General features: G+C 56.9%; 1 protein-coding gene across 8 annotated transcripts in view; it reads left to right on the top strand.

The window, feature by feature from the left end:
- KIAA0513 (KIAA0513 ortholog) overlaps nt 1–16,619 on the top strand; it is a 58,340-nt gene extending 41,721 nt beyond the window's left edge. For 7 of the 8 annotated variants that reach the window (XM_074349321.1, XM_074349316.1, XM_074349314.1 and 4 more), the window contains 8 exons: nt 358–428; nt 1,552–1,756; nt 2,568–2,608; nt 3,096–3,174; nt 5,560–5,637; nt 9,739–9,819; nt 10,266–10,360; nt 11,373–16,619. In XM_074349321.1, coding sequence (XP_074205422.1) covers nt 358–428; nt 1,552–1,756; nt 2,568–2,608; nt 3,096–3,174; nt 5,560–5,637; nt 9,739–9,819; nt 10,266–10,360; nt 11,373–11,422 — 700 coding nt within the window. In that variant the 3' untranslated portion in view covers nt 11,423–16,619. Of the gene's footprint in view, nt 1–357; nt 429–1,551; nt 1,757–2,567; nt 2,609–3,095; nt 3,175–5,559; nt 5,638–9,738; nt 10,149–10,265; nt 10,361–11,372 lie in introns of all 8 variants that reach the window. The other variant, XR_012501256.1, reaches the window with a different exon arrangement.
- Nucleotides 16,620–17,154: the final 535 nt, after the last annotated feature.

Raw genomic sequence — 17,154 nt, 5'->3', positions numbered from 1 at the left:
CTGAGTCACTGCTCGCTCCTGAAAAGCAGGGGCTAGAAGGTGGCCTGGGGCCTGCGCCCGACCCCCAGCTTAGTGCAGCTTCTCGCTGTGGGGCTGAGCTTCCTGGGCCCTGGCTGTTCCACCTTGAAGGTAAAAGAAGCCCAGCTGACGGACGGCGAGCTCCTTCCCGTCCGGAACCAGACGCTCTCCCAGGCCGTGTGCCTGCTGATGACCCAGTTGTTGGACCCTGGGAGGAATTTCTGTTGCTTCTCCCACGTGGCCCCTGGGCAGCGAGGTGTCCTGGTCTCGCAGCACGGTGCTCGCGCAAGGTGGGCATCAGGTGGGTGCCTCTCCAGCCTGTCACCTTGCCCCTGCCAGGTGCCACCAGATGGACGACTTCGGGCCGGCCAGGAACCTCATGACCATGTGCTTCACCTACTACCACATCGGTAAGCCCCGGCATGGCTCACGGTGCGGGGCACACACTCAGGGCCTGAAGCTCAGCTTCTGAGGCCACATCAAATGAGGATTTCTTCCTGGTCCAGAAAACAAAGGGGTCTGCTGTCAGGGAGGGAGCCCACGAGCAGTGAGTCCCCTAGAGCAGGAGGACAGGAGTGGTCCACGGCGCCAGTCAGGAGGCTGGCGGTCCTGGCTGTGGACACACAGGGCAGGACGTTTCAGGGTCGACACACGGATTGCTGGGTGTGAGGACATCGGTCTCATGTTTTAGCCAAATGGAACACAGGATTGGCTGTGGAAGGGGGCGAGGAGGGGCCGTCCAGGGTTTTGGACGGGCTGGGGGTGCCTTGGTGGGGCATGTGGATTGAGATCTCCTGGCTCATTGCACCAGAACCTCCTGGTGCATCACATGTTCCGCTCCTTGGGCTGTGATGACAAAGACGCGTTCTGGCACCACAGGGACAGGGCTGCTGGGGGCCGGCATGGGCCGGGGCCAGGGCTGGGTCAGGGCATTGTGAGCCCCGGCCTCCCTTCCCACCGGTGGGTGCACTCTCGTGGTGCATCCCCTTCCTCTGCAACCAGGCTTCGTCCTCTCCTCGCCCCAGCAGCCTGCCCTCTCCGTACTCCTCTGTGCAGAAGCCCTTTGCCCTGAAGGGTGCCCTTTGGCCCGTAGGGGTGCTGGGCCTGCTCCACACACTGCCCTGAGGAAGAGATGTTCCTCCTTCTCGTGGGGGCCCTCCTCCCACTGTCTCCCTCGTCCAACACCCTCCTTATTCAGGACCAGTCCAGGGGCCATGAATCTGGAAACTGCAGGCCCCTCCCTCCACCGGGAAAGACTCCCCTCTTCCTCCATTTGTGTGCTGCGCTGTCCCCGTGCACTACTCACCTCGCTCCGGCCTCACTGCTTCCTTACTGTTGGGTCCCTGCCTGTTTCCTCTTTACCTCCTGTGGCACCTGGCTCACTTCTTGTGCACAGTGGGTGCTTAGTGACTGCCCTCTGTCTGCTCTCGGGCATCCTTGGGCCTCTTGCTCCTGCTGTGGTATCTGGCGACTGCAGGAGGGGGCGGCCCCACCATCCAAGCAGCTCTTCCTGCTCTCTCCTGCGCCCTCCAGGTAAACCACACCTACTCCGCTCAGAATCCAAGGAGAAGCCGGCTGGGAGCATCGACTCCTACTTGAAGTCGGCCAACAGCTGGTTAGCTGAGAAGAAGGACATCGCGGAGCGGCTGCTGAAGAGCACATCGGGCAAGACAGAGAGTGTCAAGGGCTTCTTTGGGCTGGAGACCAAGGCGAAGGGGCCCTTGGCCAGGAGAAACGAGTAAGTATCGCCTTGGCCTGCATCCCTCCCTGACTGTAGGACTGACAAAGGGCAGAAGCCAAGTTAGCCTGCGGGTGGTGGTGACAAGGAGGCCGCTGCCTGGCCTGGCGATGGGCCCTCGGCCATCCCTGAGGCTGGAGCACACTCCCGGGAAGCACAGCCTCCAGCCCAGCCTGCTCCCTGGCCCCAGAGTTTTCCAGGGTTTCCCAGCACTGTTCGGTTGGCTGACATGCAGGGATATTCCCCGTGGGTCCATGTTTCTAGGGCTGATGAGGAGCGTGTGGAAGTTGTCAGTAGGCGGGAGGGAAATTATAAACCCTCCCTCCTGCTCCTCCTCTAAGTGCGGTGCGAGCTTGTGTCACGGAGCAGGTGCAGATGCAGGAGAAATCATGTCCCCAGGATGGCATTGCTCCGGCAGTAGCTCGGGAACCTCTGGGGGCTGGGCACTTTAGAACAGTGTAGAAACTAGGACTTCCATGCAGCAAGAGAGAGCCCTGAGCCCTGGATGGTCCCTGCCATCACCTCCGATGACCTGGCTACAACCGGGTGACTTGGCTATATTCCTTCTCTGGTCCAGACAGTATTAGATTCAGAGAAAATGGCACAAAGAAGCTTAAACACCACATCTGTTCAATTCTAAAAGACCGGCAATTGGTAAATAAAGCCTTGAGTTCATAAACATGTTCCCAGAGAAAACCCCATTAAATGTACATATTGGTTACGAGTCATAATCCCATTTCAGCAGCGTAGAAGGGTTTCTTTGATTAACCGTGGGGGTCGTTTTGTCACTGCTGCGGTTTCTCTCCCCAAGGGAGGATGAGGGCAAGCCCCAGGAGAAGCCGCGGAAGACAGGTGAGTGCCTCCCTGTGCTGTTGGGCCCGGGGGCGCCAGGCCGGCACCCCAGCAGCCCCACTGGGGTCTGGCTCAGCCCACGACTAACTAGCAGCACCTCCAAGCAGGTTCCCCGGCGTCAAGGGCTCCAGCTCCCCTGAGGCACAAGGCGCTGCCGTACGTGATTCCAGGGTCCTCTCAGCTCTGGCCTATAATCTCTTCTTGAATTTCCATGAAAACCCACTCCTCTAGGGGCAAACGCCTCACCCCAGGGAGGCCGAGGGAAGTATCACCAGAGGTGGGGGAGCCATTACCCCGTCCTTCCCTCGAAAGGAGCCCTCCTAGCCAGGCGTGGGCATCACCACGGGCAGCAGAGCAGATGCCGAGGAACTTCAGCCTCGTGTCTGTGTGACCCCCGGGGGGACACAGAGCTGGCCGGGGGCAGTGCCGAGGGTTTGCCGACACCTGATGCAGGCAGCGCCCCCTCAGTCTCCTCCCCCTCCCGCAGTGACTGTGTGCAGCCCGGAAGAGGAGAGCAGGGGGGAGAAGATCTACCTGTACACGCACCTGAAGCAGCAACCCATCTGGTAAGGCCACCCTTACGGTAGCGAGTGCTGGCGGGGATGTGGAGACACTGGAACCTTGCCCACAGCTGGTGGGAGTGTCATATAGGGGGCAGCCACTGTGAGCAAGGGCCTGACAGTTCCTCAGAGGCTGAACAGAGTCCCCCTGGGACTCTGCAGTTTTGCTCCTGAGTAGATACTCGAAAGAGTGGAAAACAGGTACTCAGAGAAAAACTTGTGCACAAATGTTCATAGCAGCATGATTTTTAGGAGCTAAAAAGTAGAAATAACCTGAATGTCCATCTCCATGGGCATTTGATGTCTGGATACACAAAATGCAGGCTATTACTCAGCCATCTAAAGGAACAATGCACCCACACCTGCCACAACATGGGGGTGAAACATTCTGCTAAGTGACTGCAACCAGACACCAAGGACCACACAGTGTATTTATGTGAAGTGTTCAGGATGGGCAAACCCCGGGAGACAAGAAGGTTAGTGGTTGCCAGGGGCTGGGGGAGTGAAAATGTTCCATGAGATGGATGGTGGTGATGGTTGCACAATTCCACGAGTAGACTAAAAGCCATTGAATTTACTTTTAATCTTTTAGAATTATAGTTGGTTTAAAACGTTGTGTTAGTTTCAGGTGTACAGCAAAGTGCCTTAGTTACATGTGCGTGTGTGTGTGTGTATATTTGTATATGCTGTTTCAGATTCTTTCCCACTACAGGTTATTAGATGATATTGAATACAGTTCCCTGTGCTGGGCTGTAGGTCCTTGTTGTTTATCTGTTCTGTATATAGTAGTTTGTATCTGCAAATCCCAAACTCCTAATTTATCCCTCCCCACCCTCTTTTTTGGTAACTGTAATTTGTTTTCTATGTCTGTGAGTCTCTTTCTGGTTTATAAATAAGTTTATTTATATCTTTTTTTTTAAGATTCCACATATAAGTGGCATCATATGATACGTCTTTCTTTGCTGACTTACTTCACTTAGTATAATAATCTCTAGGCCCATCCATATTGCTGCAAATGGCATTATTTTATTCTTTTTTATGGCTGAGTAACATTCCTGATATTCCATTTTGTGTGTACACACACACACACACACACACACACCCCACATCACCTTTATCCGGTCATCTACCAGTGGACATTTAGGTTGCCTCCATGTCTTCACTGTTGTAAATAGTGCTGTTGTGAACACTGGGGTGCATGTATCTTTTCAAATTAGAGTTCTCTCCAGATAGCTGCCCAGGAGTGAAGTGTATACTTTAACAGAGTGAATTTTATGGTGTGCAAATGATATCCTAATTAAAGCCATTTCACGTATGTGTATAAATAATGTATACACATGAAGGCCGTAGTGAAGCAAGAGACCAGCGGTCGGGGAGCTCCCGCCCTCTGTCTTGCTCGGAGGATGCCCACTCGTGCTGCTACCATCCCTCCGAAGCCTCTCCATCAGCATGCTTTATTTACCCACAAGTAGGCAGCGTACTAGCCCCTGAAACCCAAAGGGTCTCAGGCGTGCCCCTCCCTTGAAGATCACAGTTGAGCAGTAGGAGAACTTGGCCACGGCAGAGCAGGGCACATGAGGTGTGTGGCCAGCAGGGGCTGGGGTGCAGCTGTCCGGAAGCCTCTGAGAGGGGCCCCACCTTGCAGGGCCGGGCTCAGTGGAAGCAGGGAGAAGAAGCCGAGCAGCCCGGTCCCACCAGGCCAAGATTTAGCTCTGCCCCTCTGGGCCGGGCCTTGGCGGCTGTCTTTGCATCTGCAACAGCACTCAGCACACTTCCCTGTAAAGAGCTGGGTGATAAACATTTTAGGCTTTGCAGGCAACCACTCTACTCTGCTGCTGGAGTGCAAAAGCCACCTTAGACAGGACGTCAGGGAATGGGCGTGGCTGTGAGCCCATAAAACCTGATTTACACAAACGGGCAGCAGGCCGAGTTTGGCCCACATGCCGTAAATTTGCTGACCCTGGTCTTTGGGAAGAATGATTCTGTCTTGTGTGTCCCTATAAATGTGTTTTCTCTCTGCATATGGCCTGTCCCCACCAGGCCCCCATTTATGTTTCTAGACCCAGCTCTAGAAAAATAGGTCTCCCAAAGCCTCCGATTCCCTTTGGGGGCCTCAGCAGGAGATGCAGCAGAGGAAATGGTCCCTGCCCGCATCCTGCAGGTGGCGGCTTCAGCTTTGACCTGATGAGTCGGGCTGACCCAGCTCCACCCTCCCCTTCACGCCTGCACATCCCCAGTGATGCTCTTCCCTCCTCGGGAGCCCAGGGACCCAGTTCCAGTGGGATAAAGGCGCATGCTCGTCTGTGTCCTCCGTCTCTGCTCTCTGAGGCTCCCCATCCCTATCCCTCAGGCGGACCTGAGACCGTCTCTCCCACCTGCTCTGTCCGGCAGGCACACGCTGAGGTTCTGGAATGCGGCCTTTTTTGACGCTGTCCACTGTGAGAGGAGGAAGCGGTCCCCCACGACCAGGTAGGGGCAAAGTCCGGGCCTGCGCTGCCTCAGGGACGAGGCCCAGGGAGAGGCTTCCTTTTCCCGTTTCTGATGAGGAGAATGGAAGAACAGAACGGCTGAGTCGATGCGTCTGTGTTTCTTCCTCCATCCCTTCCGGTCCCGGTGCCCTGCAAGCTGCCTGAAGGGTCCTGGGCACACAGCTTCGTGGGTGGGGGGCTCAGCCTGCATGAGCGCTTCCTGCCCTGGGGCTCTGGCATGACTTGGCCTGACCCTTCTAAAAAATGCAGACTCCCACTGAATGAAACCATCGGGACCTCCTGAGACCCCCTCTGCCTGTCTCTCTAAGAAGCCAGACTCCTGGGTTGGGGCCATGGCAGTGCGGTCTTGGGGTGCGGGGCTCACGTCTAGGGAAAGGCAGTTGCTACGTTCAACTTACTGCTCTGTGCTGCAGTCTGAACAGGCCTTTCCAGCTCCTTACGGGCAGTCTTGCCACCTTGGAAGCCCTTTTGTAAACCATTCCACAGAGCACGTAGTGGCCGCCGGCGGGGGCGCCAGGCCCAGCTCTCTCTGGCCACCGCGAGCTGAGGTTGCCGCCCGCTGTGAGCGGCGGCTGCGCGGGGAAGAGGCAGCAGCCACCAGGCCTGGGTCGCCGTGTTGGCCCCTCCAGTCCCGGGACTTTGACGTCTCTGAATCTCTCCTCGTTCATGAAACGAGTCCTCTCCTTCTCCAACTCGGGGAGACCCCTTCCACTTTCTCCGGGCAGGGGAGTAGGCAGGCACCTGCTGCTGAAGACTTTAGTCCCCAGCACGTGGCGGAGCTCAAGCGAAAGCTTTCTTTCTCGGGGGCAGTAGACCCTAACCGGGGCGGGAGGGCCTGCCTCGCACCCCGCTGCAGCCTGCTGTGGCTACGTTTCCTTGGGAGTCGGGAGCATGTGAAGGGGGGGAGTCGTTGGTACATTCCTGAGGATTCTAGAGAGAGAGTTCTCCGCTCTGCCAAGAGACACAGAAAGGAAGTGCCTGCAGGCGAGCCGGGTTTCCTCAGACTCCTAGGCAGCTGTCCCCTGGCGCCCCGTCTCCACCTCCGTTTCTGCTGGGATAGCCCTCTTTCCCGCTTGTTCTCTTGTCCGTCCACACATCTTGCATGACTTTGACATGTTCCTCTGTTTACCTGTTTCTGCTGCCGCTCCAGAGGGGATGCTGGAGAGGAGGAGAAGAAGAGGTGTGTGTCCACGTGGCTGTCCGCGGGCAGTGCGGGGCCCTTCTGGGGCCACTGGGGTGGGGGCGGGTCGCACCCAGACACGCGGGGACAGGCTGGTGACGGTGGGAGCTCACCCAGGATAGAGACCTGTAGTGGTCAGGGGGCAAACACCGCACCCGAGACCCCCACGGGGCCCGGTGTGCATTCCCAGAGGAGAGAGCAGTGAGGTCCAGAAAGTTAGCTCTGACCGTGAGCGAGTCTAGCCTCCACTGGCCGCTCCGGCTTCTCCGAACAGAGCCTGGAACCACACATTTGACCCCGACTCGGAAGCTACGGGTTGGGGCAGAGGACCTGTCTCTGCAATCATGCCCGGAGGCACGTGGGCTCTGGCAGACCCTCACCTGCTCTGACAGGTTTGGGGGTGGGATCCCGGAGAAAGGACAGCTGCTCCCTCCTCCCAGCTGCTGTGTGACGTGGAGCCTGTGTGTGTGAGGGGGTCTCTTGGAGAGAAGGGTCTAGAACAGGCTGTTTCCTGTGAGCCCATGGTGGGGGTCTGACTTTAACTGTTTGAACTTTATATTTGTTAGATACCTTTGTAAGATATTTTTAGAGTTAAAGGCTTGCTGATTCAAAATATAGTTTCTGATACAGTGAGTTTTTTTCCCAAAAGCATGTTTCCTTTAATCAGTGGTATATTTTTAGCTCTTATTGTTTTATGAGAAGTCTTGTTTTTTTAATGCAGCCTTATTATGGCTTTAAAAGGCCTGTTTAGGCACAGCAGATACCTCCATCTGTAGAAAGCCCCCACGCTCCCACAGCCTCTCTGAGGGGGAGGGTGATGAATCAGCCTTCCTGGAGCAAGGCTTCCCAGCACCACAGCCGAGGCCCGAGCGGGCTGGAGCATCACGGCCTCTGAGCTGGTCCGTGCTGAGCCCCGCGAGGGGAAGTGAGTCTCTGGGCCTCACAGGCCATCTCACCCAGAGCAGATGTGGTCTGGCCATGCACATCCCAGACCTGCCCCCCGGGACACCCTACATGACCCAGCAGGAGGGCAAGTGTTTGAGATTGGGGACTAGGGGCGTTGGCTCTGGGTCCTTGGCAACTTTGTGCCTCCAACATTATTGCCCTTTGGTAAACTCTGCTGCAACACCATTAGTACCCTCTCTGTTCTCAGAGGCGGAAATGTCCCCATTTCAGGAGGCTTCCTGTTCTGTAAGCTGTTGGTCACATCCCAGTTCCCACTGTGGCAATTTAGACACATGTTCTGCTCTCTTGTGTTATTAGACATTGACTGGTATTCGGCACTGAACTCAATTTTAAGGAATGGATTTGATCGTAGGCAGCCTGTGATCGCTGATGACCTTCTACCTGTTTCTTCAGAGGTCAGATTAAATGTCCCAATTTTAGTCCTAACCCCAGCAAAACGAATCACCTCCTCCGGAGGAGTAGGGGTCAAAGCTGCTGTGCTACATGATGGCAAGGGAGCCATTTCCATGTGGTCTGGGGTTGTGCAGTACACAACCTGCACAACTGTACACAGCAAGCCTGGTACTGGTGTGGGGATTTCTGTGCTTGGATACCTAAGGGTGACCCCTAGGGGAAAGAGGATGGGAAGGAAGATGGGATGGGATCGACGCAGTACCTGGAAGCACAGTCTGGGTCTCTTTGTGGGTGTCCTGTCGTTAGTACAAGGAGGCTGGGAGTGACGTTTCCACTCTCCTCTGTCGTGCCCTGGCGTCCCACAGCTCCCGCTCAGCTGCAGCGGCACCAGTGGCCTCCCTGGGCCAGGAGGGTAGAGAGGAGTTAAGAGTTGATGTTCATGGTTCTGTGCTGTTCCCTCGGCTTCTCCATCACCCTGACCCCGCTCCTAACACTGCCTCTTCTCTCCCTTTTATCTTTTCTTTCAACCCTGTTTTAGTCAGACTTCTCATCCAGAGTGTAATTTTTAAGGGGAAATAGGCTAAAACGAGCTTCTCTTCCATGTCTGCATCTGCTCACTTCTTAGTCGCACAGCCCTGTGCCCTGAGGCGGGGGTGGAGTGGTACAGGGGCAATGCCCCGGCCCCCTGGGACAAGGATGCTCTGCCATAGGGGAGGGGCCGATGCCCTCCAGGAGCTGGTAGAATCAGTCCACTCAGGGACACAGAGCAATTACAGCTCAAAAGAGAACCCTCCCCCTGAGCCTGTTTCTGCCCAGAGAACACAGCCCTGGAGCCCACGGGCCAGGTCCTTCCTCGTCGGGTTTCTGAGCTTTGCTTAGAAGCTTTGTGCTGTCCTGATGGCGGGTCACGGGTTGCAGTAACAGGTCCTATCCATGCACTCTGGGAGGGAGCAAGCAGGATGAGCCTGGAAGGAGAGTGACGGTGGCAGAGCCAGGCCGGCCTGGTAGGCAGTGTGTGGTCAGAGCATTTCCAGCCCCACAGCCGGGTGGGCCTCGCCAAGGAGCCGTGAGGCCTGGGGACAAGCAGAGGTCCTGGGACCTCCTCACTGGGTCTGCAACACTCACTCCCCACAGATGGCCTCCTGTGGGGCCTTGCCCTCTCCGCGGGTCTCCGGGCGGTCACATGGGCCCTGTGACCTCCTATCCTTGAACTGTAAAGGATGGCGTGGTGGCGGAGGGATGGGCAGCATTCCTGTCTCCTAAAGAATGTTCTGGGAACCACTCAGCACACATCATCTCTGGGTCCCAGACCTCCTATCTCCAGCAGGACCGTGTGATGAGTTTGTGTCTCGGCCCTCGGGCAGGCAGCAGGCCTTGGGCAGCTTCTCTGGAAGCAGAGCCAACAGCTCCTCCGCGGAGGTGCCCTTGTGTCAGAGAGGCCACACCCGTGCTGCCAATACCTGTAGTCAGAACAGGGGAGGCGCACGGCGGGGACATGGCCCAGGCTCTGAGGACCCCCTGCTGCTCCTTCTGTGCTTGCAGGGAGAGGTGGAGCCACATGACCCAGGAGGAGCGGGATGACAGCCTGCGCTTCAACGAGAACATCACCTTCGGGCAGCTGGGGTGAGAGCAGCGGCTGGTCTCCCCCCACCCCCACCCTGCGTGGGTGCTGATGGGGGCCCCGCTCCCCACATCAGGCCACCTGGGGATGAGAAAGCGGGGCGGGGGCACTGACACTGATGCCCAGACTCAGTGAGGAGGGGCTGCTGGGTGAGATGCTCCTGCCACCATACGATGTCACACGGCCGTGACTCAGGGCCAGACACTGTGCGCTCTCAGCTCAGAAGCACACGATTAACTGCTTTCGGCCTCAACTCCAGTTCCTAATCAACCCGCCCCTCAGCACCACCCCTGCCGGGGGCAGTGTCACAGGAAGAGTTGCCGGCTGGCTGGTGAGGCCCTCCCTCTTTCCTTCTCTCTAATGAGTCCCCGCAGGCTGCGTGTGGGGCCCCGGCTCCCTTTCCCCAGGAAGGCAGCACGGGCGCCAGCTCACGGCTGTTTTCCCGCAGCACGTTCACACACAACATGCTGGCGTTCGGGCTGAACAAGAAGCTGTGCACTGACTTCCTGAAGAAGCAGGCAGTGATCGGCAGCCTGGACGAGGGTGAGTGGCGGCGAGGCCGGCAGGGCTGCGGTCTTAAGAACAAGTGTGCTGCATGTGGGCCTTCCCACCCTGCTCTGAGGGTCATCCCTACTGTGGTTAGAAATGTGACTTTAAACGTTCCTGCCTGCCTCTGTGCTTTTCCTCCCGTTTGGAACTCCATTTCTACCAGTAGGATTTGCCCAGGGCTGGGGCAGCCTGCCAGGTCAGTGCCCACAGACAGGGCCAAGTAAAGGTGTACCTTGGCACTCAGACCCTGACCTTGAAAAGGGGCGAACTCTGGCCATGAATTGCCCCTTCTTGTAAACGGCCACCATATGGCCTGCCTTTGTTTCCTGGACCACCCTGCCGTGGGAGGTCCAGGAGCAGGGAGAGGGGGCAGTCTTGAGGTGTTTCCAGAATCTCTGACTTCTGTAATCGAAGGGGACACATTGCTGGTGGCCTTCCTAATCTACACCTGCCCCTGATCCCACCTGCTACAAGATAGTTCTTCTTCGTGGCCTAGAAAGCCTTCCACTCAGACATGTAATTGGACAGATCAATACTGTTTAAAAATAAAACTCCATCTTGCACCAAGTTAAAGAGGGTGGTGGACAGGTGGCCTCAGGAGGAACCCCCGGACGATCTCAAAGTCCTGCCACCAGCCCCCCACCTGGCAGAGGGCAAGGACACTGTCCCCTACCATGTGCCCCTCCATGGTCTCCAGGACGCAAGCCTGGCTCCTGTGATGTGGTTCATCTGACCACACCAGCCCTTCTCGGGGTCCCCAGGGGGCCTGTGGGGCTGCCCTCCAGAGCATCATTTCCACGGTAAGATGCATCTGGTTCCGAGGAGCCTACTTCTGGTACGTGTCTGAGGCCAGCATGCAGCACGCTAGCAGCTGAGGGCTCTGTGTCACCACGTGCTCACCCTTCCCTGGGAGGTCCTACTTTGTCATTGCCCCAAATGAGAAGAGCGTGACCGGCCTGTCTGCATCGCCCTCTCTTCCAAAAAGTCACGCTGTGTTCTCTTGCAGAGCAGTACAAGCTGCTGAGCGACCACATCGAGCAGACGGCCACTGAGTAGCCGCGAGAGGTGGCCCAAGACACCCTCAGGACTGTGGCGCACGCCACTCTCCTGGGCCAGCGGCTGGCCGTCACTCCCCTGCATGGCATCGGCAGCACCTGGAGCCGCTCCACGCCGCCCTAGAACTAGCGGTTAGAAGATTCTGGTCGCCCGTCCTCCCCGCCTCCCCTCTGCCTGTGTCTGCTCCCCCGTCCACGTGCCAAAGTGTCCCTGGGATTACACGGCTAAAACCGAGGTGACTGTCCACACCTCTGGCATCAGGCCTGTGGCCGAGACAGAGGAGGAGAGAGGATGCCTGGTCCAGGGCAGGCGCAGTGTCAGTCACAGCCTCCTGGGGGAGAGGGTGGGGCGTCCGTGGGAAGGAGGGGTGAAGGCAGCCGTGAGCCAGCACATGCTGGTGACTCGGGGCAGTCGCGGGTGACGATCCGGGGTCCTCCCCTGCAGGGATCTGGGGTTCTTCTCACAGTCAGGGCTCATGCAGAGGCGGCAGTGGGCCTCTCTGCATCAGTCTAGGGCTGGTGCTGGCTCTTCCCCGGCTCCCCCCTCCATGTGACAGGGACTGGAGTGACAGGATCCTCAAGGAGGAGAGAGATGGGGACAGAGGACACTTTTTCCTGTCTACAGAAGGCCCGGCCGCAGTTGGGTGTGTGTGAGTGCTTTGGAGACGTCACAGGGAACCTAGGGGCCTGTGTCAGGCCATCTGAGAGGTTCCTGGGCTCCTGGTAGCTTCCTTCTGAGCAGAGGAACTTCTGCCATTCGATCCTGGGGGTACCCTGGGGCTGTGCACCCCTTGACGAAGCACAGAAAAGTTTTTTCAGCAACTTCAAGACAGCCGCCCTTTATGAAGCACACAGTGCTGCTCTTGATTTCAAAAAAGACAGAAAGGTCTGTGTCAGTGCTACAGATGGCGGGGCAGGGGCGGCTTCTGGCGGCGACCGCTTGAGATGGGTTAGTAAGCGCTTGGGAGCCTCCGCCCCCCGCCCGGCGGCCCAGGGCCCGGAGGCTCTGAGGACTCTGCGGATGCCCCTGGCCGGCTTGTGCCGGTGCCCGGGAGCCGGAGCTTTGCTCCCTGGGGTTGCACCGGGCACAGCCACCAGTCTGAGGGCGCTGGGTCTGACAGACAGGCTTCCAGCATGCCGGCTGCCCTGCTGTGGATACTCCATCTGCCTGGGTCCCTCTGTCCGCCCCCAGCTCGTGCTGTCCCTCTTGCCTTTGTCCCCGTCCTGTTCTCCCTCCCACCTCCCCCGGCTCGCCGTCCAGTCGCTGTGTCCTCTGGAGCACAACAGACCATGCCTGGTCCTCAGCTGTCTCCAGTGCTCAAGGTCTCCCTCGTGCCCCGCTGGACTGTTCCTGGGTGTTGAATGAGCTGTAGGACGTGTGTCTTGGTGATCACAAGAGAGGCGACATGAAGCATGGGTGTGACGTGCTTCTCCAGGAGGACTGGGGGGCTGGGGCTTCAGAAGCTCCACTGTTTTTATGATGATGTGTGCGTGTGTGTGTGTGTGTGTGCGCACGTGTGTGACGTCAGCCTCTCTGGCCCTGTCACTAAACAAAGCACAACTGTGTCACCAGTTTGCCAGTCCCGCGCGGGGGCAGGTCACGCAGGGAGGGCACCCCCACCCTGATGTCTGGCCCAGGGATAGTGCATGTCTCCAGTGAATGCATTTCAGAGAAATCCCATCCAGTGGCCAGGCGTGCAGGCCTGCATGCCTCCTGCAGGTAACACAGCCCCTCCTGAGACCTTCAGCTGTAACCCCTGGGTGCGCTGTGTTCCCTCCAGCACCCCAGCAAGCCCCTCGGGGGGCGCTCTCCCCGGCTTTCCTCGTCATTTCTTAGTGGTTAGTTGAAATGCATTAAGACTTTATTCTAAGGTGCCCAAAAGACTTATCCTTGTATATATCAGATTTTTGTATGGATATTTGATTCGGTCTGATTTCTCGGGGAAGGGATTCGGTTCTGAGAGTCTTTGCAGGAGTGCTGGGGGGTGCAGGGCAGCTCTCTCCCCCCTGGGGGCGGGGGCTGGGAGGGCCCCCACAGCCTTGGAAGGAAATGCAGCTTTGATGTCTTCAGTTTTTTCCAAGCACTTTAACTTCACAATGATCTTGAGACTTTTTTTCCATATAGGCCTCTTGAAATAGCAATTCAAGTAGAAGCAAGGGTTGCCATGGGTTCTGCCCCCTCCCCTTGTTTGTGTAGATCTAGCTGCTCAGAGTGGAATTAGTCTGACCTCTGAGGTGCTACCTGTCATGCTCAGCCCCACGAGGGGACACTACAGAGTGACGATGTCGAGGTGGCTTGGAGGCTGCTCTGCTGTCTGTCTCCTGTTGGCAGCTGCCATTGGCTGGACATTTCACTTTGGAGTGTCTGGCCAGTGTCACCAGAGGGGACACGACATCCCGAGTGGAGGCCAGCAGCTTGCTCACTGAGATTTCCTCTCTGTGACACAGTCTCTTCCCCCCGGACCTGCCAGAGCAGACCCGGAGCATGCTTTCCAAGGTCCCAGTGCGCAGAGAAGTCTCACCTCGCCAGACACACAGGAGGCTTTACAGAAATAGCTCAGAACTCTGAGACTCGGTGCAGGATGTGTTGGGTCGTATTCAAGAAGAGAGTTTCCAGTCCCAGCAGGTTCGGTGTCCCAAGCCAGGAGTTTCGAAGGTCTGCATTAGCAATGGAATTTCGGGTTTCCTGCTGTCTGTCCTTCAGGGCAGTGTGAGTCGTAGGGAGCCAAAAACAGTTCACTCTTCCAAGTAAAAAGTCCCCTACTTTGGAAACAGGGTGATATTGAGATGTGGCTTTGTATGTTTTAGGCCATTATTAACAGTTTTAGCAATACTGATAGATGTTTAAGAGACCACGTTAATGTTCAGATTGTATCTACGGGGTGTGTGTGTGTGTGTGTGTGTGTGTGTGTGTGTGTGCGCGCCTTTAACCAAAGGCAGAAGAGAGCCAAGTTCCAATATTGTGAGTTACTCGTAAAGTGAAATGGAGTAGACCATGATTTTCCATTTGCCAAAAAACAAAGCAGGCCCAGGAGCCCTTACCAAAAGGAGGACTAGGAAGAGTCCAGTTGCTGAGTTTTGTGTCCAAATAAACCCTGAGATGGTCCGGGTAATGGGCAAGCCCCTGGGGTTTAGGACAGAGACCCTGGGTGGGTGTCAGAGAAGCCACCTGGCCTTTCTCTTCCCTCCTTCCTGGGAGTGGAGGCCAGGGGAGCCCACACCCTCCTGCCCTCCCCGGTTGGACGGCAGGGTTCACTGCTGTGCAGAGAAGGCGACAGCCCCGAGGTTTGCTTTTCTGTGAACTGTTTCCTGTGGGTTAAGCTATCATCCCGAGCACCTGGTATCCCAGCCTCCCGGTGCGAGCAGCACGGCGCCCACACCACAGAGGGGTTTGGCACGGGTTTTGTTTAACCATAACCAGAGGTCAGGCAGCTACAAGCCTGACCCTCCTGGCCCTGACTGCACCCTGACTAGTTGGCTTTTTAATTAGAGGGGATCTGGACAGAGCCGCATGGTTAGATAGCTGTATTTACCTGATTTAGATAGTGTACCAAATCACCTTGAGACAGCTGAGCAGCCAGGGGGCCGAGTCATTTGCCAGAACAGCGGGGAGTTCGGGGAGCAGGGGCCGAAGACAGGAGGTCGGCGAGGCCCAGTCCCCACCGCGGGAGAGGATCCAGCTGGGGGTCCCAGGGCGGTCTCTCGTCTCGTCTTCCTCAGTTCTTCTCAGCCCCCGAGTCCTTCTCGACCTCCCCTCCCCAACCTTCCAGTTCCCTTGAACCACTGCCTGTCCGACTTGGCCGTCTCACCCCACCTTCCTGTAAATCATTTCTTCCTTTTTATGACTCTCGAGGGTGGGTTTCACTTGGAAGGCTTTCAGCTGAGCTCCCCCAGGAAGGGGACTGTACTGGTGAGAAGCAGCCCTGATTGACTGGTGTGCAGGGTGCAGACCTGGGGCGGAGCCAGGTCTACCCAAGCCACACAGGCTGCACATCCCATGTACTTGAACTTGTCCTGGTTGCCGTGTGGCCTGAAGCAGGACTGTAGGCCCTCCAGATAACAAACGGGAGAAGCATCTCCAGATGGTTCATGTCCAGGAGTCCCCTCGATGCTGAGGCTCTCCCGGGGGCAGAGTTCCCCAGGCCTCGTTCTGTGCCAGGCCTCCCTGCTGTCCTCGGGGAGGGAGGCACCCACAGTGCGCACCCAGCCTGCCTGGGCCCCTGGGTGACCTGGCACAGGCCTGTGCCCCCAGGTGGCTGATCCGTCTGAGCTCTGAGCTTGAGGTGAGCAAAGGGCTCAGGAGGGGACCCTCCCCCTGGCTGTGTCCTGGGAGTTCAAGGAGGGCAGTGCTCCCACCAAAGAGTTCTTGATTACTGTTGAAAGGGGGAGCCTCATCATTTCCAGGAGAGAGCCAGAGGGTCTGGCTTTGCCAGTCTCCCATCACTCCCCGCAGGACCTCTGGCCTGTGCTGCAGGGTCAGACCCAGGTGCTCTCCCGAGCAGGACTGGGGTGGGGGCTGAACTGGAAGCAGGGCTCCTGATGGTGAAGCCCCTTGGACCGCAGTCCACCCTCGCCCTGGGGGCTGCGATGTTCCCTCCTTGGTCTTGGATGATGTGCTTGTGAAAACGAAAGGGTAGCGTGCGGCGGGCTCAGTTCCCACACACATTGCTGTGCTGGAGGCTTCAGTTCTCCTCCCCGCAGAGCCGCCAGCCAGCCTGGGGCCGCCCCTTCCGTGGACGCCTGGAGGAGGACAGGTCAACACTAGGAGATGCTAGAAACCCAGACAGCAGACACACATCCCCTTAAAACGCGTGAGCATGGGAGAGCTTTGCCACCCTCAACTGAGGCTTCTGGCACTTTCTGCAGGGCTCTCCTGCGCGCGTCCTCTGTTTCTTTCCTGTCATCTGTCTCGGACCTGAACCTGCCGTTGCCACACCCACGGTTGCCCTTAGTGGCCCAGAAGTAGGGGTCAGTGATACAGGTACGTGATGTGTTATGTGGACAGTTATGCAATTCCGTGTCCCATAGGGTGGTGTGCTACAGACTATATTTTAAGGTGGAGAAAGTGTCAAGGTTGAAGATCTCAGAACAGTGCTAAAATCAAAGCTGTCTCCTGTGAAGAAAAAAAGTATGTCTATATATTGCACCTCAGATTGTCAGAAGGTGGAAACTGAAATAAATTATCTTTAAAAAAAGAAGTCAGCCTGTTTAATTTTTGTTTTCACATATCCTTGAGGGCTTTAAAAAAAAAAAGAATTTGCAGTCTTAGTGACAGCGGTGGCTTTTCAGAAGAAAACATCTTTTTCTGGGGTCACATAGATGCTTCCTCACTTAGGCTGAGCGGCCAGGTCTTGTGCAGACGTGTGTGTGTCTTGTGGGAAATCTGGAAAGGGAGTGCCCCCGATCAGCAGAGTCCCCTGAGCTGCCGCCAGGGCCGGGCCTCCAGGAGGCTCTCACCTCTTTCAGCTGGGACCCTGATCCTGCCCCTCCTCTGGGCCCCGCTGCCTAGCTTCTTGCTTTTGGGGGCTGCGGGTGGGCTTTAAGTAGAACTAGATTACCGCTCCCGCCAGACACAAACAGGACACCTTTATCAGTCCTTCCTAACTTGGTTGATAGGCAGCTTTTGTGAAATGCTGGCTTTCTCTTTTTCTGATGATAAGAGGTCAGTGGCCCCACGGTCATCCCTGCACCTCATGTCCCTATGTTGTGGGTAAACTGAGTACCCCCAACACT

This window comes from Camelus bactrianus, chromosome 21 (genome assembly GCF_048773025.1).
Source record: "Camelus bactrianus isolate YW-2024 breed Bactrian camel chromosome 21, ASM4877302v1, whole genome shotgun sequence".
Taxonomy (NCBI): Eukaryota; Metazoa; Chordata; class Mammalia; order Artiodactyla; family Camelidae; genus Camelus; species Camelus bactrianus.
The sequence above is the reverse complement of the archived record's forward strand: the minus strand, read 5'-3'. Positions and strand labels throughout refer to the sequence as shown.